Genomic DNA, 25,882 nt, shown 5'->3' with positions numbered 1-25,882 from the left:
TGCTCATGGGTGTAGACAGTTTGTTGCAGACCATATTGTGGATTGTGAGAGGATTTTGATGCATCTAGAAGAGGTGCATTTAACTCTTTCTAGACAAAAGTCTGTCTTTGGAGTTGAAGAGGTTTTGATTGTTGGGCATATGTGTGGGCCCTATGGTCAAAGACCATCACCAGCAAAAATAGATAGGATTGATAGAATGCCAGATGTATGCACGAATGTATCAGAGGTGCGTAGATTCTTGGGAGCATGTGTGTTCTATTTTATATGGATTCCTCACTTTGCACATGTAGCCGATGCTCTATATCAACTTCTAAGGAAAGGTCAAAATTTTCATTGGGAAAGGAAACATCAGAAAGCAATGAAGAAATTGAAGCAACTCTTAAAATCTGCTCCTACATTGAGAAAGGCTGACTATTCACATGGAAAGCCTATCATTATTACTGTTGATACAAGCCCAATCGGGATCGGATGGGCAATTGGGCAAGATAATGAGGAAGGACAAAGATATGCAATTTGCTTTGGTGCTAAAGTATTGACTGAACGATATAGGAAATATTCACAGGTTAAAAGAGAATTATGGGGAATTGTGACAGCCCTTAAATGTGATAAGGATTATTTTATGGGTGCTCATGTAGTCATTGAGACCGATTGTTTGTCGGTATTTGGTATGATTACTAGTTGTGCTACCCCAGACATTACTATGCTCCGGTGGATTGCATGCATCAAATCTTTGAACCCTGAATTTCAGATAACCAAGTGGCAGACATGTTATCTCGAGCACGCTATGAGAATGAAGATGGGATGATGGATGAGGAGGAAGAAGATGACTTTCTTATGGCTGAAAATGATGTTGCAAGAGTGAATTTAGCAATACAAGGTGTTGCTACAGCATTAACAGAAGCTTGGAGAACAAAGAGAAGACACTTTAGATGTTTTGCATCTTGTGTAGAAGTGTTTCTGGAAGACAAATATGTAGGAGAGTGGCTGAGAATTGGTCAATATCTCAATACATTAACAAAGAGAGATGAATGGTCAGATGAGGAGTTTAAGAAGATCAAGAGGAAATCTTATGGATTTTTCTTAAAAGGTGGATATTTATGGAAACATGCTAAAAATGTTAGAAATGCGGGATCTAGAGCATGGCAAAGATGGAAGCTATGGAGGATGGAAGATGAAGATACTGCTCATGTTGACATTGACAAAGAAGGCAACTGTTACACAAGTGAATTAGGTTTCAAGATTGAGACTTGAACTCATAAACACAATCTTGTGTAGGACTGACAATGACACAGAGACTTGACAGAAAGAGACAAGTACTATTGCATTATCATCATATGAAAGTGATAGTCAAGTACATCATTATATAGGATTGCTTGGTAGGACATTTCATCACTGTGCCTATGGGATCTGTCTCTCTTCCTAGAATGAACTGCACCTTCCTAGCCTAGTTGTTCCATACAAAGGGGCATACATAGGGTGTGATTGGCAGATTCTCAACACCCCTCCTCAATCACAACCTGAAAGTACAAAGTGTGTAGAGGCTTTAGTGAGAGCAGCACCTACAAAGTGTGGGCATACCACAAACATGGCAAAACACCAGAGGCTGTCGCAAAAAAAGGCTAAGTGTGGGTACCATAAACATGGTGGACATCCAGAGGCTGTAACAGGTGCCTCACAAAGTGTACAGAGGCTGTAGTACAAGGCTACATGAGGAGTTTTTTTTTTCAAGCTTATGAAAGGAACATTAAGGCAGGTACAATGCTTTTAAAACAGAAAATGAGAGATAAGGACCGATAGGCCCTTGTGGTCTTTTTCAGCATATGATTTCTCTTTGTCAACATGGAAAATCTTCTTGTCTTTTATCTTTGGTTCTTCAGCTTTGAATGATGTGGTCTTTTGGTCTTCATGGCTGATCTTCTTATTGTCCTTCTTCTCTTCTTCATTGTCTGTTTGGTCTGCTTCTTCTTTGACTTTGCTTGTAGCTTTAATCTTCATGTCCATGTCCCCCTCAAGCAAAGGTATCATCTTTGAGGTAGTGGAAATGTCTTCAAAATCTTCTGATGGATTCATTGATTGAACTTTGATGTACACAGCTCCATGTCTTTCTGCAAGTAAGATAGCCAAGTCTTGCATGCAATGTAAATGGGCAACAAGAGTAATGTTACTCTTTATAACAGGTAACCACCCAAGAGACTTCATGCTTGGCATTTCCATGATGGAATCAGCTTAAAATTTTTGAAACTTTCTAGCACAAAGTTGAAATCTTAATGTGTCAGAAGACACAACCAATGGCAGTGTGAAAACACACTATGTAGTATCAAAAGATACTATGGTTGAACTTGATGATGATTCTTAATGCTTTGATTTTGTTGATGCTTATCTTCTTGAATATTTTTCTTGCTGGGAACTTCAATAACATAGTGGATTAGAGTGACAGAGGCTTGGGTTGAGTGTCAGGAGAGAGAAAATGAAGAATTTTTTAGTTTGAAGGATTTTGGCTATGGTGGATTTTAGGGTTTCTGAGACAGGGGCCTGGTTTTTCTAACATTGCAGGAGCTATGGTGGACCATTTTCAAAACTTGTTTTATGGAAATGTAGCTTATGTGATGCTCTACCAAAGCCCTAATCTCCTCGTCCAGATCGCAGCCTGTACTGCACGCGCAGAGAAGAATACCATAAACAGGCGCAGTTTATACAGATTTCCGCGATTTCGTCAATGTTGGAGCAGAGGGTGACCAATGTCATGGTTGTTGGTGCTGGGATGAAGCCTCCTGATGTGAGGAATGATTCCTTAGAAGGAAGCAAGAGGAGATATGCTTTGTGTTGGGAGATCCAGGGACTCCAATCAAGGTATGTCCTGCAGGTCACATATTTGGGCTATGGCAGTGATTGACAATTTAAGCAATGCTGAGCTATGGAGTGGCCAATGTCAAGCTCTTAAGTGATAGAAAGAAGCCTTGGGAGTCAAGGAACAAATGTCTAGAAGAGAGCAGGTTCAGGTATGACTTATGGAGAGAGATCCAGGAGCTTCAAGTTGACAGGGTGCTGCTGGCTATGGCTGCCAAGGAAGGTCAAGTAGAGATGGAGGTAAGAAATGGAACCATGAGCTGGACTTGAGCTATCCTGAGGTTAAGAGGGACTGAGAGAGCAGATAAGGGAGTTATGCCATGCCCGACTGAGCTCTGATACCATGTTAGAAATGCGGGATCTAGAGCATGGCAAAGACCGAAGCTATGGAGGATGGAAGATGAAGATACTACTCATGTTGACATTGACAAAGAAGACAACTGTTACACAAGTGAATTAGGTTTCAAGATTGAGACTTGAACTCATAAATACAATCTTGTGTAGGACTGACAATGACACAGAGACTTGACAGAAAGAGACAAGTACTATTGCATTATCATCATATGAAAGTGATAGTCAAGTACATCATTATATAGAATTGCTTGGTAGCACATTTCATCACTGTGCCTATGGGATCTGTCTCTCTTCCTAGAATGAACTGCACCTTCCTAGCCTAGTTGTTCCATACAAAGGGGCATACATAGGGTGTGATTGGCAGATTCTCAACAAAAAATAAATAGGGTATGCCATTGCGAGTTTTGGGTGATAGAGCTTCACAAGTAAAAGTAATGCAAGAATTTCATGAAAGCTTGTGGGCTGGTCATAGAGGTGTTTGGGGTACTTTTACAAAGATTAAAGAAAGATATTGGTGGCAGGGTATGTATAAGAATGTTGCTCACTTTGTGGAAACATGTACAACATGTCAAATGTATTCAACTGTGAGACATCGTGATGGATTGCAACCCACATATCCATTGTCTCTTCATTTTAAGTGGGTGGTGGATTTGGTCACAATGCCTACAGGTCTTTGGAAAATGAGGTATCTTGTGCTTGCTCATGAAGACTTGACTAATCAAGTGGAAGGGAGAGCTCTACATTCTAAGACGACAAATGCCGTATGTACTTTTCTCTTAGAAGAGATCTTTTGTCGATATGGTTGTGTGGGAAAAATTACAGCAGATAGGGGTGAGCTAGATGCAGATGAGGCTCATGATTTCTTTGAATGGTTGGGGATAAAGCTTGCTTTAACATCAGCCTATAATCCTGAAGGAAATGGAAAAAGTGAAAGAGGTCATCCACCTATTGTGAAGGCATTGGCAAAAGCATGTGGAGAGAAGGTAAAAGAGTGGCCACGATTGCTCCCTTATGCTTTGTTGGCCAACAGAACAACTCATAGAGCTATTATAGGATATATGCCTGCTGAATTGATGTATGGTCAAAAACCTATCATGCCGATAGAAGAGATGACAGTCACATGTCGTGTACTACTTTGGGAAGAGGAGTTGAATTGAGAGGAGTTGTTGGACTTACGCATTAGACAGTTGGAAAGAAAGTCAGAAGACATAAAGCAACTGCAAAGTTAAGGGCAGCAAAGATACAGAACAAGAAACGTGACAAAAGACATAGACTAAGACCAAGAACCATACAAGATGGGGATTGGGTATTGGTTTATGATAGCAGTTTAGATAACCAGCATAGTGCCATGCGTAAAGTTTCCAAAAGATGGTTTGGACCCTACGTGGTAAGACAGGTGTTTGATAATGCTACTTATGCATTAAATGAGCTAGATGGGACAGTCATCAAACTTCTGGTAGCAGGAAAAAGAATCAGATTATTCAAAAGGCGGGTATCTACTACCTATGAGTTGCCAGAATTAGAAGAAAATAGTGGTCCTGATACAAGGGCTAGCCAGGAAGATATGGAAGATAAAGAAGTAAAGGATATGGTTGCAGAGGATGAGGAGGACTCAAAACCCAGTGACAACTAGGATTTTGGCACATACTGGAGGATGTATAGGTTCAGAGGGGGTGGATGTCGTGATATTATGAGGATACAATGTGAAAAAGTATGGAATGCATCATCATCCGACTTCTTTATTGATCTAGAGAGTCAATGTGATCTAAGCCATTAGTACTAGTGTGAGTTGCATGGATTATCCAAAAATACTAGATTTTTGGATAATTTTAGCCTATTTTTGATATTATTTATTGTAAAAAATCCAAAAAAGTTAGAAAAAAGCTTCTAGATTAGGATGCCATGCAAAAAGCTAGTTGCTTTTTCAGCCAATTAGGGGATTTTCACCAGAGGGACAAACAGGCTGAAAACTGCAGATTGAACTAAAAGAAGAAGAAGGAGTGATCTGAGAGATCCATGACCAGGTGTCCTAGGGTTTTAGCCCCCCCTTTCGGAGCCAACGAAGCCATCAGATTTGGGTTCCGAGCAGTAGAGAAGAAGCTGTAATTTTTATGCACGTTTTGTTCTACAAAGAAGCTCGAGGAAATCTAATGCCTGGAGATTGCTTCTTAGTGTGAAGATTCCAGGTTCTTTCAATACATATTGATTCAATTCATTGTGATTTGTCTTTGTAGTGTTTACCACTTGGGTATTCTCTATCTTCTCTTCCAGATCGAATACCTCTTCAAACTCCCTCGCTTCCTACCTATCTACCTTAAGCACCGGTTTGGGGAAAACCCTACTTCAATGCTTAATTCAAAGCATGCAAGGGCTCAAGGCTTGAATCCATTGGTCCCGACAATGGAACCAAAATGTAGAGGCGATCAACCACCAAGACCCATAGATTGCTTATTGCTTCAAGCGTTCCAAGCCAAGCACTAATGGCTACCTCTCACATAGCCGACACACCGTCCATTTGTACGGGTATAGTGAGCTTACCTCCATGCCCAATCGAGTTACCTCCTCTCCCAAGCACTCCGGTAGCTCCACAATCCAAGTGTAGGCTTTAAGCAAGCTCCATCCTCAAGCTCCACGCTTCGTGCTCCATTTCCGCGAGCGAGACAAGAGAAGAGAAGAGAAGAGAAGAAGAGAGGAGAAGATGGAGAGCTTCTCCTCCCCAGTCCCTCACCCTCACACACTCACTCCCTTACACTCTCACACTCCCTCTCTTAACACAAGCTCGAGCAAGCAAGAAAAAGAAGAAGAAGAAGAGGAGGAGGAGAGTCACTTTTGGCCACACACAAGAATAACCTTCTCATTCACTTTTCAACTTTATATACAAAACCCTAAATCCCTTTTGGGCAGGCATCCCCTTATCCCCATTTTTACATGGCCACCCGACCATGGCCTAGGCCCTTTTTCCCATTTTCCTCCCATCTTCCTAGCTTCCTTCCTACCACCCATCTACCTTTACAAATTGCATGGGTGAGAGCTCATCACTCTTAAAATAAATCATGGTGTGCCTTGTGCTTTTTTACAAAATTATTGACTTGCTCTTTTTCTCGTGCCCCTTTCTCCTTAATTTAGGACTTTTCTACACTTCTTGTGTTTCCAAATTCTTCTTGGCATGCCTTCATCTTCTATTTCACTTTTGCCTTGGCCTTGTCTTTTGCTTTAGATTTTCTACCTTGTTCGTTTGAGGGTTAACATTTTTCCACCTTGTTCATTCGAGGGTCAACAGTTAGTAGCAATGATTGTAAGGATAAACTATTGTGCAAGTAGTGGCATTGTTGTAGAAATTGAGCTACACAGAAGTCATCAAGTCAGCTTCTTCTTATTCTTTTCCTTCTTGTTCTTGATCAGCAATAGAAACACTGTGAACAGTGGATGATAGGTAAGCTTACTCTAATATGACAATTATATATTGAGCTTGTGTGTGGCTAGCAAGCTATGGAGGGTCAAGCTCCATGATAAGAGAGAGAGAGAGAGAGAGAGAGAGAGAGAGAGAGAGAGAGAGAGAGAGAGAGAGAGAGAGAGAGAGAGAGAGAGGTGTGTTCACACATAGGGATCTATATAACCTAACAAATATTAGGGATATTTATATTTATTTGACACATAGTTATATAGCTAAGGTGTATATAAACTAACAAATATCAGGCATATTTATATTTATGAAATAATATCTCTTAAGAGCAAGGAAGATACTTCACCAAAACCCTTGGTTTTAGATTTCTTTGACTTCTCTGTTGGCACTAGCTCTACGGATCCTAAGTAGCAAATGATGGTCAAGCATTGTCAAGTGCTAGAATAATTAAATGTCGAGGCCGAGGAGCATATTCAAGTGTTGCAACAAGCCAAACCATGAGGCGGAAACTAACCTTCTTTGGCAGTACATCCCAGAGGAATAGTGGGACAGAGTAACCTAGTACATGAAGAAGGTAGGTATCCCCCGTCCTTGTCAGGATTCAATTGACCCCCATCCTCCATTGAAATGTTGTTGGAGCGCTTTCTCTAGCCCAAATCCAGAGTCAAGGAGGAACCCCACCCAGATGAGGGAGAAGAATCCCCAAATCCTGATGATCCAAGCAAGGATCAAGGAGGCAAAGATCCTAATTCCCATTATCCACTCTCTAAAGACCCCTCTACTCTCACACCCTAGACATCATAAAGTTGGCTAATATTAACCATCTCTAAGCCCACTTCACCAAAACCGAAGCTCTCTCCCTCAAACGATGGCATTGTATCCATGCTCTTGTGAGTGCCGAATCTATGCATAAACTAGAACTTGAAAGATTGCAGGCCCACCTTGCTAGAATTGTTGAGGGTAAAAGTGCCTCTGCCTAGCCGCCTGTGTATTACTACACTGACAGTACCCACCACTGCACACTGTGGGTGGTGGGCACCCTGTCAGCATCACTTTATTCTTTATTATTTTAGTGATAGTTTGAATAAAGAAAGGCCCGGTCACACATTGTGACTATTGGAGTTTCCATTTGTGTCTCTCTCTCTTCTTACTCTTGCTCTCTGCGATAGCTCACTTCCAAGCAAGCTTCAATCCTTCTCACCTTTCTACTGGTATCAGAGTTTTGGATTAGAGCTTGATCATGGATCTTGACCTAGCATTACTTCAGCCCGGATTGAAGACCTAGAGCTCGGAGCTTCAATGCCAGCCATGGCTTCTTCCCCTCGAGGTAAGATTTCATCTCCTGCCTCTCCCCGGCCCTCGTAGGCTCTTTGCAACTATTTCTTGGCTTCATTTGACACCTTGTATGCCCCCATTTGCCCCCTTATCCTCAGCATAATTAGCAGGCCCCACAGTTATCTCACGTTTTTTTGCGCCTATTTCAAAATCTGGCTCGGGCATTCGGAACCCGATTTAGGCAAGGTAAGAGTCTAACTTGGGGCTTTGGCACACTCCAGACGTGATGGTGATGTCAGATCTGCCAAATTTTGATCACAGTATTTTCTGCAATATATCTGAGTTGATTTACAATAAGAAAATGTCATGCTATTAGCTTATGTGATGCTCCCAAGGCTTGGTATTTGATGCCCAAATACTTTGGGGATGTTTGCCCAATGTTTTGAGATTCTTTGGGACTTGTTTTGAGCTTCCATAGCTTGATTTATGTAGGGATTTACTACTATACATTGTTTGGGCAGCAAGGTTTTATCAAGGACAACTTATGCATAATACTCTTTATTGACATTCGGGTGTCCTGTTGGATGTATTGATGCTTGATCATCATGATTTATGCCTGGATATGCTACTTGAGAGATATTGAGCCTTGATTTAGATGCGGACACTTCGTTGTTGGTTGAGATTTATGCTACCTTGGTTGACATGTCATTTTACCTCCAGTTTGGTTATGCCTATTGGTTTCGGGCTATATCTTTGGGATATGCAATGAAGTATTGACCTTCAGGGTACGACATCCAGTTTGTCTTTGGTTTCGAATCTTCATTTGAGCTTGAGCTTGGCTTTGGAATGAATTTGATGCTCTGCCTTGGGTGTACATATGGCATTTATGTTACCTATGTCTCACCAGTCTTGACATGCTTAGCCTATTCCACTACTACATGCTAGTTACATTGTTTGGAGCCGATTGCTACTAGTGCCTTGCCTTGGCTTGCATCTAGCTTCCTGAAACTTACTTGGGATATTTCTTGCCTTGCCAGAGTTGTATTTGGGATATAGTTTATATCTATGGATGCTCTATTTGGAGGCTACAGAGCCTATATGCTCATGATGTTTTATTGATGTCTGGTCTTGGATCGTTCATCATTGGTGCTCTCATATGCCTTTCTTGAGCTTCTTGGCTTGATCCATATGGCTTTTGTGCTAGTGGGAGCATCATTGGATGTTTGACAGACATTGAGCAAGTGGTTTATGATATTGAGCTTTGAGTCTTCTGAGACTGGGATCTTCTTCACTTGGATATTGCATGGTTGATATTCCGTGGTCCGCATACATGTACTTGGGCTGATTTGGGCTTTGCACTTACTGAGCATACACATCTTTGTGTCAGGTCTTACCATTGTTGTGTACACTTTGTCCTATTACACAGGGGGTGTGACGACTTATTGACGGATTTTTTTGACATGCTTGGGTGTTTGCTCAATGTCCGTATGACAGTCATATGCTGATTTATGCCCGCTTGATGCTGGTTATGCTTTGACAGACCGTGGTTGACTTGGTGCATTGATTTTGCCTATAGTTTTTGCTCTCATTGTACCTAGGTGTAATTTATTATAGCAAGTAGTTGTGTATGGACTGATGTGGAATTTTCATGCTGAATCATCATGATTTTATATAATTTTGATAGTACTTGGTGGACAGTATCATTAGCTATCAGTTTGTGGTCATTTTGCCTTGATTTTGGTGGTATTTTGGCTGTTTACAATAGAAAACAGCAAGCAGTTTTGAACAGTTTGCACTGTTTTGGACTGCATTATGGGTTTTTCTTCCACTGACAATGCTATCTTCAACATCACTTAGCTTGATGGTGTGAATTATGCCTATTGGAAGAGCCAAGTTTTGCAAGTATTGGTTCAAAAATCGCAAATAAAGCCACTAAGGATGCATAGGGAGTAGCCTGAGACTATGACTGATGACGAATGGGGTGAGCTTGATGAGTTATGTAAGTCCACCCTTATCTTGTCTCTCACTAAATAGGTGCATTACAATGTGGTTGAGGAAGCATAGAGTGCTTGGCAGCTTTGGGATAAAATTAAGAACCTCTATGACAAGAAAAGTCCAGCAAGTCAGATGTATTGGCTAAAGCAACTTATGGACCTGCGCATGAAGGCGAATATGACAATGTCTGCTCATTTGAGCCAGTTCCATGCTATTCTCAAGAACTTGACTTCGCAGGGTATTACCTTTAATAATGAGGTTACTCCATTGTTTTTGCCTGGGACTGTAAGTGAGTCATGGGATGTATTTTGCACTGCCTTATGTGCTCCTAGTACTATTTTGAACTTTCCTGATGTAGAGAGTGCTCTTCTACAAGAAGAGATCAACTGTAAGAACTTGGATACCTCTCGTGTGTCGCATGCTTTGACTGCTAGAGGAAGAGATGGTAATGGCAAGAATGATCGTGGGAATGGCCGTGACAGAGACTTGCAGAAGTCTAGGTCTAAGTCACGTGGTAAGTCGCGCAGCAAGTCTCGTGGGAGAAATGCTAATGTGATATGTCATCATTGCAGCAAAAAGGGTCATATACGCCCACATGCTCTTGCTCTCCACCATAGCTCACTTCCAAGCAAGCATTGATCCTTCTCACTTTTCAAGAATCACATTCGAGCATGACCATCTCTAGCTACAAATGCAGCTTAAAGCCATCTATTTGAAAAAGCTTGCACAGTCGAGCTCATCTTCCACAATGTCGTGCAGTCTCCTTTTTGGACCCATGTGGCAGTATAGCAGCACCATGTCCAATACAACCCACTCCCCCCACCACTGTGACCCCAATCTCTCACCTAGTAGCATCACGCCTCTAGCCTCCCCCCAACCCAAATCCACCTCGCTCCCGTCCTTCTCTGGACCTCATTGCCCCATCTTTGTAGTATTAGGACCAAATCCAACAAGATGATGTGCCCAATACAAAGGATGAAGGTGATACAAGTGAGTAATACGGTGGGTCTGAGTCCACATTTGCATCAATAGTGGCATTTAAAGCAAGGGTTGCCAATTGTGCATTTATGAGCTATAGGTTCAGGAGTAGTAAAGACCATTGGCATGGCACATAGATGGAGAAAATATTGTAGCTCTAGCCATAGGCTATATAAGGGAGAGACTTCCACAAGTAGAGGATTTAGGAGAGGATCAAGGGGGATGAAATCTCAACTATTAGATTTTCTATGTGTCCCTTTGACCAATTGGCATCTTGCATACTACAATAGTAGTAGGATTGTCTCTTTTAGTATATCTTGAGTCACAACTTCTAGTAGTAGTAGTGCCATTGTGTATGTATCACTAGTTGTCTTGAGTCTATGAAATATTGTTGTCCCTCCATTGATTGTTCTTGATTATTTGGTCATTATCATTTCCGTCTCTATTGAGATTATTGTACTATTTCATCTAGCAATAGACATTTGAGTACTTCCTTCATTAAGTATCTTGGTATCTATATTCATTGTTTTGACTATGTTAAACTTTGTACATTGAACATTGACTGTAGAGTATGATGTGAGTGTCCACCTATCACCTCTAAGTATGACCACCCTCTACTCTATGATGGTGGTGATTGGACCCAATTACACTATAGCTAATAATTCTTTATGATAGATCCTACGTTTTTGTTTAAAAGATTTTCGTTTGTGACTCTCATAGGTAATAGGATGATCTTTTTGTATCAAAATAGCACATATACTTGAATCACTAGCATTAGTAACTACAAGGAAGAAAGATTGGAAAAATTTGAGCAATTGAAGGGGTACATGGGTCAAAAGGCATTTTAGAGTGTCAAAAGATTTATTTTGACTAGGGCCCCAATGAAAAACAATATTCTTTCGCTTCAACAATATCGTTAAAGGCAAAGTAATCAATGTGAAATTTCTAATAAATTTTCTATAAAACCCAGCTAATCCTAGAAAGATCAAAATTCATGCACTCTTGTAGGATTATACCAATATTTTATTATTTTAATTTTGTTAGAATTAATTGTGAAACACTCAACAGAAACTCTGTATCCCAAATATTTACTTTGATTTTGAAAGAATGAGCTCTTATCAACATTTATATATAATTGATTTTTATGTAGTAAATCAAATACAATGCAAAGATATTTCCTATTCTCCTCCTTTGATTTACTGGAAACAAGTATGTCATAAAAGAAACAAATTACAAAACCTTGATAATCTAGAAAAATTCTATTCATCATGCGTGCAAACATAGTTGGTGCATTAGTGAGACAAAAGTGCTTAACAATAAATTCATATTGACAAGACTATTTGTGACCTTGAATGTGGATTGTGGAGCATGAGAGGCGTTGCTCCAAGATGGACTAGGTGTGGGGCTGAATTGGGATCATGCTCCATGGTAGGTTCACGAAGTTGGTATGCTACATGGAGTCAATCCAAGGTTGTGTGTATGCAATGGCCTTAAGGGTAAAAGGCAAACTTTCTCAATTAGATTATAGAAAGTAGACATGGAAGCAAGAACCAAGAAAGGTGATACATAGAGAATGCAAAAGATGTGCAAGAAGATTCAAGAAATAAGGAAATGAGCACAAGTATACTGTGGTCAATGCATGGATGCCACCTTACCAACAAACAGGCCATAAAAGGGCATGATGAAAATGGGTTTTGCGAGATACCATGCCTCTATTAGGGGTATCAACCAATGAGTAGGGTTCATAAATGAATGCCATATCACCATGACTAGCAACTTCTAGATCCAAGTCAAGTAGGTAACCAATGGGGCATAAGATTAGAAATCCAATAACAAAGGAGTGGTAAGGGAAGTTGGTTTGAGAATGGCACTAGAAGCCTTCAGTCTAATAATGATGTAGCGGAAATCCATTGATAGGTTTTGGCAGTAGTTTTCCTTGTATATCAGTCTGATAAAAAGAGTTAGTTCCAAAGTTATGAAAGAGCCAAAAAGGACGACTCCATGTGAATTTAATCTTGCCCATCTAAGTCTTAAACAACAAGATGAGTTGACCCTTTTGGAAAAGTGGTTTCTTGTAAAATGTAGGTACTGTGGATTTGGTCTTCTTCCAATTGTGACATGGCTTCAATATGAAAAAGAAGGAATGAGCCGACCTTGTACCACGATCCATAAACTAGGTACTACATACTCTACAAGTGTAATTGCTTCCAAACCGAATGCTTATTTGTAAGGGCTCATTCTAGTAGCAGCCTTGAAGAAGGTGGGAAAGGTCCATAGTACTATGAGAAGCTTGGTATCCCACTCTTTTCTATTCTAATCTACAAACTTCGTCAGAATTTACACATCACCTTGTTGGTTGATTCTACTAAGCCATTAGCTTCTGAATAATAAGAATATCTCTTTTTATGTACAATGAGGAAAAATGAGGTGACTTTTTTAATGATCTTATTGACAAAATTCATACCTCTGTCACTAACCAATTCAATAAGGATACCATACCTTGTGAAGATATCTCTAAATAGGCACTTAGAAAAATGGATTTGGCGGTATTGATTGGTAGAGCCCATATTTCTACCCATTTCGTGCAATAATCGGTGGCTATCAGGATGTACTTGTTTCTTGAATAAGTAGATGCGGATGAGAGCTACACGCAGTCTCTACCACCACCATGGTGACCCAGCCTTTAGTAACAATTGCACTACTAGACCCACATGTATGCATCACCATGTAAGGTCAACCACCCCAAGCCAGCTTGTTGGATTTTGTGGATTATCACCTCTGCAGAACAAAGTGGCCACCAAAAATCCCTTGGTGAGCTTCCTCTTGAACTGCAAGCTACACCATTGGGAGGACTACTCCTTATATTACTCTAGAGAGGGTGAGATAATACAACTGGCCCATTGTGGCATCAAAACACTAGCTCTGGAGAGCCAATTGTTTACATTGATTCTTTTGGAGATGGAACAAGGGCACTCCGATCTCCAAGAAGGTCATCATTTCTTCATAGCATGTCCACTGAGGGTCTGAGGCTTAGGTGGCTCAGGCTCTAGTACATCCATGGCAATTGTAAATAAATGGGCATCTTGAAACTCATCATTTACACCAATGGAGGGTTCTCCAAAATCAAGGGCTAATAGAAAGTCAGCAATCACATGTTGTGCTCCATGGCAATGTATCACCTTGTATTCAAATTCCTATAGCATTAGAATCCATCCGGCTAATTGCCTAGTCATTTTGCTACTTAACCAAATAAACTAAAGGTGAATGATCCACATGAAAAACAAAAACATTCTACTCGAGCAAATAGTACCAAAACTTCTTGATGGAATAGATCATGTTGAGGCACTCTTTTCCATGACAAGTAGTTCTTTTCTCCATTGGACAATCTCCTACTTACATATAATACTGGGCAGCAAAACCATCCATTGGCATCTTTCTGTATAAGCACACTACCAATAGCCATATTAGAGGCATCAACAAATACATAAAATGGTTTATCCCAATTTAGTAGGGTTACAATTGGGGCTTTGGAAAGTAATAGCCTGAGGTGATGAAATGCTAAGTTTTCCTCTTGTTTCCATTGATAGATAAGTTTCACCACATGTACCGATTTGTTCAAGGGAATGGCCAAGTGCGCTAAAAGTCATAGGTGGTGACCATGCCACTAGACTTGCCCCAAGAATCTTAGTGTGGATGGTGCATTTGGAACTATGGCTCGCATGATTGTTGCCTCTTGGTGGGGTCGATAGCAATGTCATCTTAAGAAATAATGTGGCCTAGTGAAATTCCTCCTTTAACAACAAACACACATTTTAAATGGTTTAAACTTAAGATTACCTCTCAACAATGTGTTAGACAGAGCCGGAGGTGCATTAGATGTAGTATTATTTTCCCAAATACACTAAATTCATCCAAAAATACTCTCATAAAATCAATCAAATAAGACCCAAAGATCTCCTATATGTCTCTCTGAAAAGAGGCAAAACCACATTACCATATAGACATACACACCCCATGTAGTGATGAAAGTTGTTTTAGGGTTATCTTTTGGGGGAAGTCAACTTGGTTATAGCCATTGAAGCCTTCAAGAAAGGAATATATCTTATGGCCAACTACTTCATCCAAAATAGTATCCAAGTAGAGGATGGGGAATGGATCAAGAATAGTGGCTACATTGAGCTTTAGAATCTGGGATCCAATCCTTTCATTTTTTGAGTACTCCTAGGCGAACACATCTTCATTGGCTTGAAGCAAGAAACATTGTGTCTAATTCATCTTCCTTCACTCTTGTGACCTTCTACATTTGCACCTCAAATTTTTGCCCCTATCTCAATACTTATTTTTATCTAAACTTCAAGAATCTCATCCATTTTCGCACCTTCCTTCTCAAAGTCTAGGTTCTAGATGCCATAACTATTTTGAATGTTTTCCTTCTCCTTCTTCTCTAGGGTTTTGTTAAGTAAAGTATATGGTTGCATATACGGTTCACCGATCTCTGCAACACATTAATTAGACACCATGGCTATAAATCTACATTAGCATTTAGAAATTCTTCCTTCCCATGATCTCTCAAGCATTCTATCATATTGAATATTTGCCAGTCTACATTGTGGTGAGGGGGGTAACATTTTTCAAGAACATCGTGACTTTATGCTAGTTCTAGCAGATTGTGAGTTTTTCTTTATCCCAATTCTAGGTTACTCTTGCTTGGTGGAGTGAAGGCCTTTCCAACAATAGGTAGTAATCCTCGTATGCGTGCTTTATATTTAACACAACTAATGAAACCAAGAATTAAATTGTAGCGATTTCCAAAAGTACAAACCATATGATACCAAGTGGTCTCACCCTTTATTGATTCACCAACCATTAGGACCAAGAATGGGGCTAGTTTCCTATCCATCAATCCTAATTCTTGACAGGTTGTCACTGTGATGATGTTGACACCATATCCACTCTCGAGTAGGACATTTTGGATTATTTGGTCCTTACATCGAGTAAGAATTACTAGAATGGTTAGGTCAAACAATGGGCCTAGTGGTATTGGCTCTTATTGGATTCTTCAAAATGTCACATCTAGAGCATTGGTAGTCATAGCCGCTACTTCAAGTTCTAGTAACACTAGTCACTCTGGCTGAATTATCTTCAATAGCTTATCCTTGAAAGTAGGTATAAGATTCAAGAGAGCTCCTAGTGAGACAATAATATTCACTTGCCCCCATCTAGTTGATCCTTTGGATGAGTCCAAAATAGAAAAAACTACTAGCATATTCCCTTTCATTGTTGGGGGCTCAACATCATTTTTGTATGGCTTCTACTACCTCTAGGATTAAACCCAAGGATCTTACCATGTCTTTTTTTGGGGTGATCTTCCAAATTCTTATTGTGCTCCCTACTAGGATGATCATCTGGTATATGATTATTCTATTGCAAGGATAAACCTCTACTTCTTTGCTATGTGAATTTCAAGGTGACCATCTAAATTCTTCACTCCATAGGGTTGCAGATCTTCTCTTGGAAAATTGGCTTTTTTTTCTCATGTTTTGGGGTTGAATCTGCCTATCCATATTTCTACTGTGGTTTTGACTTTGCAGACTCTGGGCCTATGCCCATTTGGGGTTTGGGCGACTCCTCACACCACCTTGTTGTACTCCCTGCAATAGCAGGGTGTGTGGTATGGGTGACTCCATCCTAGGTGTGGGTTTATCTTCACACCCTGTTGTACTCCCTGCAATAGTAGGGTATGTGCATCCATCTACCAATTAGATTATGAATACTTCATTGCATTGCAGTTCCTTTCATTTTTGTTGGGTTTTTAGCATCGTGAATATCCTTATGCTGCGGAGGATTCTGCTTTGTGCATGAGCTACTAGACCAACTTTCGGATCTAACTTTTGGATTAGAGCTCGTCGGTGAATATCTCATCACAGCCCCAACCTGCCACTTGATGGCGAACTTTCTCTTAATCTTATGAAGTGCATGTGGGTTTCAATGCCGCTTCCTTGTATGTTTTCTCAGACTAGGTTATTACATGAACTTCCGACTCTATAAATTTGTTGATTTCAACTATGTTGGCTTCGAGCATGGATGTTGAGCCTTTTCTTAGCATCATATGTCTAATCTTCCGGACACTCAGATCTCATATATACAAAAGAAACAATGTTTAGAGAATGGCTGGAAATTTCCTCATACGCTTCCTCTACCACGCATACCATAGCCACCCACAAGGTTACTGTGGTACTCTTGATTTGTGTAAGCGAATGTAGGTATTTAAGCTTGATTGGCCTTTTTATAATTATTCGTATATGAATAGATTATTGTATTATCAAAGAAAATTTTGTTACAAAATTTTCATGACTTAAATGCATGCATGTGCTTATATGGGACATAGAGGCATTCAACATACTATAGCTACATGCAAAAAATATTTTTACTAGCATGCAAAGAAGCATGTTATAGCAAAATTGTGTCTAAATGCATAGTGTGTCAACGTATAAAATGTCATCATGGAAAATCATATGGTTTGCTCATGCCTCTACCAATATCTCATGGCCCATGGAAGTAAATTTCTATGGACTTTATTATTGGTCTTCCCACATTGTCCTCACATCATGACATGATTTGGACAATCATGGATAAATTCAATAAATAAGAATATTTTATGCCTTATAAAAAGACATTATCTACACCACAAGCTACCACACTCTTCATTCGCATAATATATCCTCATCATGAATTTTCTAAGGTTATTCTATGTCATTGTCATGGCCGACTTTGTAATCATTTTTGGGTAGCTCTATTTAAAAATCTAAGTTCTAAGATAGATTTCACCTTAGCTTGCCACCCTAAGAGTAATGGTTAAACTAAAGTGACCAATAGTACTATCCTTAACTTCTTAGATTGTATTCGTTATAAAAATACATTGTTTACACCACAAGCTACCAAACTCTTCATTCAAATAATGTTTCCTCATCACAGATTTCCTAAGGTTATTCTATCTAATCGTGATGGCCGATTTTGTAATCATTTTTTGTTAGCTCTATTTAAAAATCTAAGTTCTAAGATGGATTTTACCTCAACTTTCCACCATAAGAGTAATAGTTAGACTAAAGTGACCAATAGTACCATCCTTAACCTTCTTAGATTTTACACTATTGATAAACCTAATAATTGGAGCCAACATCCTTCAGCTTGCTTACAATAATACCCCACATTTTGTTATGAGAGTAGATTATCTTTTGAGGTAGTCTATGATGGAAAGAAATTGCCTATCTGTATGACTACTATTACCACTAATACTCTAACTATTGACACTTTAGCCTAATGACTATAGAAAAAATTTGAAGAAAGTCACCAAAAAGATTAAGCAATTCCAATTGAGGTATGTAGGTCAACCTAATAAGAAGTGTAAATCTATTAAATTTTAAGAAAATAATTTAATATGATAGAGAATTAAAAAGAGGATGTTAAAATATATTGAAAGGCCTCCAAAAATTAAATTAGCACCAAGGTATTATGGACCATTCTATATTGTTCACAAGATTAATGAGAATGCATTTAGATTGAAAATTCCTTCTCAAGCAAATCCATATTTTTTTCACATTATTTTATTAAAACCATTTAAGGAAATACCTCTAGTTATTACTCATGTTTGATCCTTTTATATTAGAGGAAGATACCAAAATTTTAGTTCTTAAAATAATCATTGACCATGACCAAACCACAACTAGAATTGAAAATCACTCTAGTCAAGTACATAACTCATTTTGTGGAAGAATCTCAATAGATTCAAAGATAAGCAACAAATAACTCTAACATATGACAATCTAATCAATGTTTATCAATCACAATCACATTAAATATCCCATGAGCATAGATTAGCAGCAAGAGGTAGCGTTTCATGTAAAATCCATTCGTCACAAAAGGCAACACTAACACAAGGTTGGCCACTCTTGCATTTTTCTTTGTATTATTAAGTGGGAATAGTTGTTGTTTAAACCCCCCCCCCCCCCCCCCAAAAAAAAAAAATTATGAGATTAGATTTATGACAATATTCTACCAAAATTTATTACAAAGATAGGATTTTTTTTAACTTTATTGTGAATTTTATTTTTTTTCCATATGGTTAGTGACTTATTTATTACAAACGCATGCATATGATACTAGTCACATTATGCCTAGTAGATAGATGGAAGAAAACTAATGTGTTTTGTGTTGTGGTGAGTAAATTATTAGATAGTATTATCTAGAATTAGTAGTTTGAGATGTACATATTTCTACTCTTTATAGCATGAAAATATTATTAAAAAATTATACTACACATTGTGTGAAAATATCATATTTTGTATATGCTCATAAGTGCAAAGACTTTACATACACACATACATAATAGATTTATTTTAGATGCATTTATTAGAAAAGAGAAAATATTTCTTTTGGTTATAAAGCTATTTAGAATAGGGTGTGGTTGATTTATTTGCATAAAAGCAAGTCATGCAAGAAAAAGAAAAGGCAAGAGCTCAAAAAGATACATTTAATATATTCTGAGCAAAAGCTTCATTCAATATTATAAATCCATGCATGGGAAAGATTTATTTATATTTTTTTCTACTTTTTTCTAGATAAGTGCTAGCAACAATATTCCTTGCCACGTAGATATCATTAGAGCTTAATATTGTACGATATTGCAACAAGAAGATGCTTTCTTGCTAGTTCAATAAAAAGATACCATGACAATGTAAAGCAATAAGTTCCTTAAGCCAATGAGAGAGAGAGAGAGAGAGAGAGAGAGAGAGAGAGAGAGAGAGAGAGAGAGAGAGAGAGAGAGAGAGAGAGAGAGAGAGAGAGAGAGAGAGAGAGAGAAACCTTTATTTTCTTTGTCAAAATAGATATATTGGAAAACTTGAGATGTTAAACAACACTAGAATTATCAATTGCAAAGTGCTAGAGCAAGATGATAGCCACAATTGCAACTGAACAATTTTTTACAATTCCAAAATACTCCTATAGCACCTACTTGGGTTACAAACAAGCAATACAAGTTTAATTTTTAAAAAATTGACCTAGTATAAGTATAAGCGTTATAGACTTGTTACTTAGCCTCATTTCGTATGATTTTATGCAAGATGATCAATGATTTGTAAATTATATCGATGACGACATTCTTATATTTAGACTTTAGACGGTGGATAATCTCATCAATTGTGCATCACATAGAGACACTTCGATACCACTAGCTTCTTACATATCTCCCGGAGTATGCCCACCACCTAGGTCTACCATCTGCTCATCTTAATTATTTAGATTTAGATAGTCTAGATGAAATCACAAATGACTTTGAGAGTTTGGATGCAAAGAGAATGCAAAGATAGTAGATAGGCCCAAATATATCACAAATTGTCCTCTTATATATGAAATATAGCTTTGTAATCAAATTATAAAATAATATTTTTATGGAATTTAAATTATATTTTTTATTATTTTTATCATTTTTATGGATTTTTCATTTGTATTTCTTTTAAGTAGGTTATGGAGGAGGAAAACTTATTTCGTGATGAGAGTGTCTTTATATGAACTATTTCTCTCTTTTTTAAGGCACTCTAAGATTCACCACAATTAACATTAATTTTTTTAAAATACATGTATTTTAGTTAATCTAATACAATTTCAAATTACATATTTTATTTACCTTGCAACCATTACACTTGACCGAATACATAGTAGAGATATTTGGATTCTCATTTACTAGGTCCATTCGTACTTTACACTAAGCATCATTAAGAGCTCATTCTATAGTCAAATCTCTTACAATATCATAGGATTATTAATGCCATCCTATAAGTCTTGATCAATCGCCACAACCTTTCCATCCATATCATACCATCTCATATAATACAAAGTGAATTCAAATTTTATGATACAATCATATATCTAGAGATATTGGCTTTTCATTGCCCTTTGGACATAATCTAACATACTTTTTTCATATCCCAAGTTTGGTTGACCTAGGGAGTCCAAGCATTTCTCTGATTTGTATATAAACATAAATTATATTTCTGAATATCCTTATCCACAAAAGAAACCTAAAAAGACATATAATGGCATGAAAAGGCTTCACCTATCGTCTCACAACATTAGATTGTATTATCTTTAAATATCTATATAAATCTTTAATCTAAAATATTCATTTTTTTCTAGTTCCAAAATTGTCTATTTTACTCTGTCTAAAGCCACGAGTGGAAAAGGCTTAAGAGATCCATATCCTTCATGCTTGATTGTTCATTCTAATATTTGTCATAAAAGAAAATCCAATCCTTAAACCAATGACCTATTTGATGTAACTTTACTTATTACTAATAGAATCATGAAATGCATCAAAGATCTAGAAAAGAAAACTTTCGAGGAAACAAGGGATGCAATTAGAGCCATTCATGAAGTGGAAATGATTGGTTTGTTAGATTAATTCAATGAGGAAGTAATGGAGTACCTAGAAATGCTTAGACAGTCATTAGGGGAGATTTGAACTAAGTTTAGTTTTAAAGAGAGAAAACCTCTCAACCAATAGAGGAAGAGCTAGTGTTACTATAAAAGTAAGATTTTTTAATTTTGATGTATTTTATCTCATTTTAAAATATTTTTGAAATGAATTATTTTTAGGGATTTTTGTGGCACAAATTGTGAAGGCACAAAGAACAAAAGGTATCAATGCAATTTAAGACACTAGATAGAGACATTTCTTGTCAATCTTGCACAACCTTGTAGTGTCTTAGCTACTTTCTTAAAATTCTTGAATAATATATTCAAATGCTTTTCCTTTTTTGTAGTATCCTAGTCTTTTTCTCGAAAATGTCATTCTAATATGATGACTTCCCATATTTAAGCCCTTCCAAGAAAGAGGAACAAAATCTTATGACTAGATTTAATACAAATGCATACTGGAGACTTGGTCAAGGACCTTGTCCACCAAAATACAAGAATACAAAGATTATTTTCTTGAATTCATACATTCTACATTTGTTAAACAACCAAGCTTGATGCATATACATGGATATGTGTGTCCTATAGCTGTAGTGCTACTATCAACTATATCAATGTATTAACTCCCCTTCCTCCACCAAAATGCAAGAATACAAATAGTATTTTCTTGAATTCATACACTATACATTTGTTAAACAATCAAGCTTGATGCATATGCATGGATATGCACGTCTTATAGCTGTAGTGCTACTATCAACTATATCAACGTATTATACCCCCCCACCCCCCCTTAAAAAAAAGCAAAAGAAAAACATCATGCACTTCGTAGCTAGGGTACATTATACAAAATTGTGGGATATCTTGACCACAAGGACATCCAAATACATTGGTGCAAACCACTCCGACAACATCACACAACTTGCTCAAATCTAAGCACAACTCACGTAGATATGGAGAGATTATGCCACTTAGAACAAAGTAAATATGAGAGCCCTCCGTGCCTCCTATATCATCTATGATTTGTTGCATCATCTCATCATAACTATTGTATCAAGTTTGCTAATCGTCATCATGATTGAACACCTATAGCATGCTACATAGAGAATAGACATCTTGAGCAGATTTCTACTTTAATGTGATAATCAAGGCATAGAATGTTTTGATGGGGGACAATCAATATCTCCTCATAGGATGCTAGAAGTTTTATCAAGGACAATTGGAGATGTTTTCCAAGTTTCCATTTATATTTTATAATCGACCTCTTTAAAAACTACTAAGTTAACTAAAAATTATATCCCATCTATTTTGATTGGCAAATCCTTCAATACTCCTTGTGGGTGGACCTTAAATCCATGAAGAACAATCAATTAAAAATAAACTGGTTTGGTCATAAGGCTTCCCTAGGCACAAAGCACATTCTTGTTAACTACACTAACCCTAGTTCCAATGTCAATGATTTCTCTCTTGGTATGGTCCTTTAGGGCTTCTAATGGAAGCCATACGTGATGCTCTACCCTTTTCCAAAAAGTATTGATCCCCAAGGCTCCTAGGGTGGTTATGGCTAGATAACTAAGTTGTGGATTGCATGTTGATGGTGTAAAGCATGTGCTATCCACCCAACTTTTGAATGCTTGCCATATGGCAAGGCTTCCCTTCATGAAGAATCCAAGTAGGGTTGAGATATTGGTGGATACGAGGGTTGACATAATGCTAGGCTTTATTTATCTTTCATCAATTGGGCTTGTGGTCTCTTGCTCGCACCTCTTGTGCATATCCAAGGGCCAAAATAGAGCATATCAATGATAGAATCACTAGGGTTCGAGGGTTGAGCAAATAGAGACATGTCAACTATACTTGACCGAAGTATTAGGGTTTAATGCCAGTAGGGGAAACTAAGCCATTGTGAAGAATTTGATCATTTTAAAACTTTATTGTAGAGTCCTTTAGGGTCCTCCCACCATTCATGGAGGTGAATATCCATATCCACCATATATGAAGGTGAGCATCTAAGTCCACCAACATGAGGGTATTTCATGCTTGCATATTGAGATAGGATGAACTTAGTGAGAACTTACAATGCTATGTCAAGGGCCATCATATGCAAAGTCATTGATACAAAATCTTATTGAGAGTTTATCATATGAATATTAAATTCTTGTGCTCTTTAGTGACTCAAGTATTCATGAGCTTCTCAATATTCAAGTTTCTCCATGAAAGGCAATCCTAGAATGAAAAGTATAATCATCCAATCTTGATTATCTTTGAGAGATGGAATGTAATTTGATCAGAGACCGTTGGACACATGTAAATTCAGCATGAACACTAGCATATCAATCCCATAGAAACACAAGTACTATCACTATCAAACTTCTCTAAAGTTTTCAACCATTGCCCATAAAACCACATGACAATGGAAACATATCAACAACAATAGGAGCCAGTGCCACTTCTCAAGCCCTAGATTGTAAACAAAAACAACAATAGGGCATGCTATACAGTGGAACCAAAAACATCTCCAACGGCACATCCAAATACCCCCACCTCACCTAAAAAAATAAGTGCACACAATCATTGTGTGTTACATCATATCCACAAGATAAGGCTTGTTTTGATCCTTGAAGCTTCATGACAATTAACTTCACATCACATAGTAGCTAAAGATTTACACATATCATATGCTTTGAGCATAGAGATTATGTATGTGAAACCACCTATATCAACACTTGGAAAGCTTGCATCCTTGGAAACCTTGACCATTTCATTCCTTCAACTCGTATTATAGCAATCCTTCAACGATAGCTGCTATGTTTGTCATACATCTGTGTTTTATCACTATTTCTGATTATATGAATAGCCTTGTCAGAAATCTATTTCCTTTATACATTAATAAGCCTATGAATGGCAGTTTCACCAAAAGTTGTGTGCGCGAACATGCATGCATGCGTATATGTGCACGAGTGCCTCCGTGGGGGAGAGCATTTCAAGGCAAAGTATATACTTCCTCTTAAATCACCTCTATTTTATTGGGGATGTTTGGTTGGTGTTATATCATCTGGTAATTGTCCTTGCTGAGGAGAATGGCAGCTGCTTCCTTTTTCTTTTAACATTGTGTTTATTGACTGAAACATTTCCTCACATTTTGTGATTTTGCCCTTATGGATTTTTTGGTTTTCTAAGGGTGTGTTTCCCTTCTCATCAGTTGGACAAACTTGACTCCTTTTGAGGACATACACTTTGCTTGGATGTGACACCTATGGACACTTTGGACCATTTAGAATATCTTGCAATCCTGTGGTCATTGTCGACACCACCATTGACACCTGCACTTTCTTGAAGAGATCTCTGCCACGAACCCTTTATGGCTGCTACAGACTCCGACATACTGATCACGACCAGCATTCTCTTTTGCCGATATTTCAGACTTCGGGTGTGCTGACACTGGAAACAGCTGCCTTTGTACATTCATATCATACAATCATATAGTAGAATTCAATACAATGGTTGCACCAGAAGTGTGGGTGGGTGGGTAGGTCGTTACTAGCGGAGGTTGAGATATGTTTCACAGCTGAAAGAAGAGGTAATAATAAGAACACCTCATCCTTAAATTGAGAATGCAAGAACATGTATGGGACATGGACTCGAACCTCATGCTTGAGACAGCTCGTGGAGGCATTCCTCAGAGTGTATGGGATTGGATTTCCTGGCGCAATGCCTGTATCAAGGCTTTTGGTTCGTAAATAACAGTGCCTCTCTCATCAGCAGTGGTCTCCACACACACCTGCTTATACAACATGAGTACACATACTGCATTGCCTGATGTTATTTCCTGACTTACAACAAAAGAGCATCATCCCTTGCAAGTCTTAGATAGGCCTAAAGGCATGTAAGAACGTACCACCTTCACCACACCCAACTCAGATAGCCTGTCTACATCAACAGGTATCTTTCCACCTTTTGGCACAAACATGACATTGATATATGCAGTTGCCTGAAAAAATTTGTTTGAAACCCTTGAAGCAGAGATGCACTAACCTCAATCTTATAGAAAATGGCAAACCCAGTTTTGCCTCTTCATCTTATCACAACGGTCTTGAATTGGTACTTACTGGATTATTGAGGCCCTTGCATGAATCCCCATAGTTCCTATTTAATGCATCACAAATCGACACAACAAAATCTGAAGCTGACATCCCAAATGTTTCTCTGTCATGTGAGCCATTGAGAATGAGTATCTGCAAAAAAAGTTCAAGTAAAATACACACATCACAACTGCTATAATCCCATGTTTGGATCCTTCTGCCATGCCATTGCACCACTAGACAATTTCGCCAAACAAAATTTGCAGAGCAAACAAAACAACTTTTTAGGCTGATCTAGAGGCAAAATAAACTAGTCCTGACAATAAGCTACCTTCAAGGATGTTTGCTTGGCAATAACTTCACCCACACCACAGAGAACCTGCTTCACATAGAGTATAAACATACCCCTTTGTCAGCCTGAGTTTGTTTCCTGCACGGGCTTTTGAAAAAATCAGCTGTTTACATTGAATTTTGAAAC

The 25,882-nt window shown here is 38.2% G+C and overlaps 1 protein-coding gene across 3 annotated transcripts in view; it reads right to left on the bottom strand.

Annotated features, from left to right (window-relative positions):
* Positions 1-24,074: 24,074 nt before the first annotated feature.
* MEE18 (maternal effect embryo arrest 18) overlaps positions 24,075-25,882 on the bottom strand; it is a 79,427-nt gene continuing 77,619 nt past the window's right edge. For 2 of the 3 annotated variants that reach the window (XM_087671429.1, XM_087671444.1), the window contains 5 exons: positions 25,736-25,783; positions 25,432-25,557; positions 25,221-25,313; positions 24,970-25,103; positions 24,075-24,890 (listed from right to left, as the gene is read on the bottom strand). In XM_087671429.1, coding sequence (XP_087527555.1) covers positions 25,002-25,103; positions 25,221-25,313; positions 25,432-25,557; positions 25,736-25,783 — 369 coding nt within the window. In that variant the 3' untranslated portion in view covers positions 24,075-24,890; positions 24,970-25,001. The remainder of the gene's footprint in view (positions 24,891-24,969; positions 25,104-25,220; positions 25,314-25,431; positions 25,558-25,735; positions 25,784-25,882) is intronic. The other variant, XM_087671438.1, reaches the window with a different exon arrangement.

This window comes from Lygodium microphyllum, chromosome 3 (genome assembly GCF_053477565.2).
Source record: "Lygodium microphyllum isolate KBCC chromosome 3, Lygodium_microphyllum_v1.1.10, whole genome shotgun sequence".
Taxonomy (NCBI): Eukaryota; Viridiplantae; Streptophyta; class Polypodiopsida; order Schizaeales; family Lygodiaceae; genus Lygodium; species Lygodium microphyllum.
The sequence above is the reverse complement of the archived record's forward strand: the minus strand, read 5'-3'. Positions and strand labels throughout refer to the sequence as shown.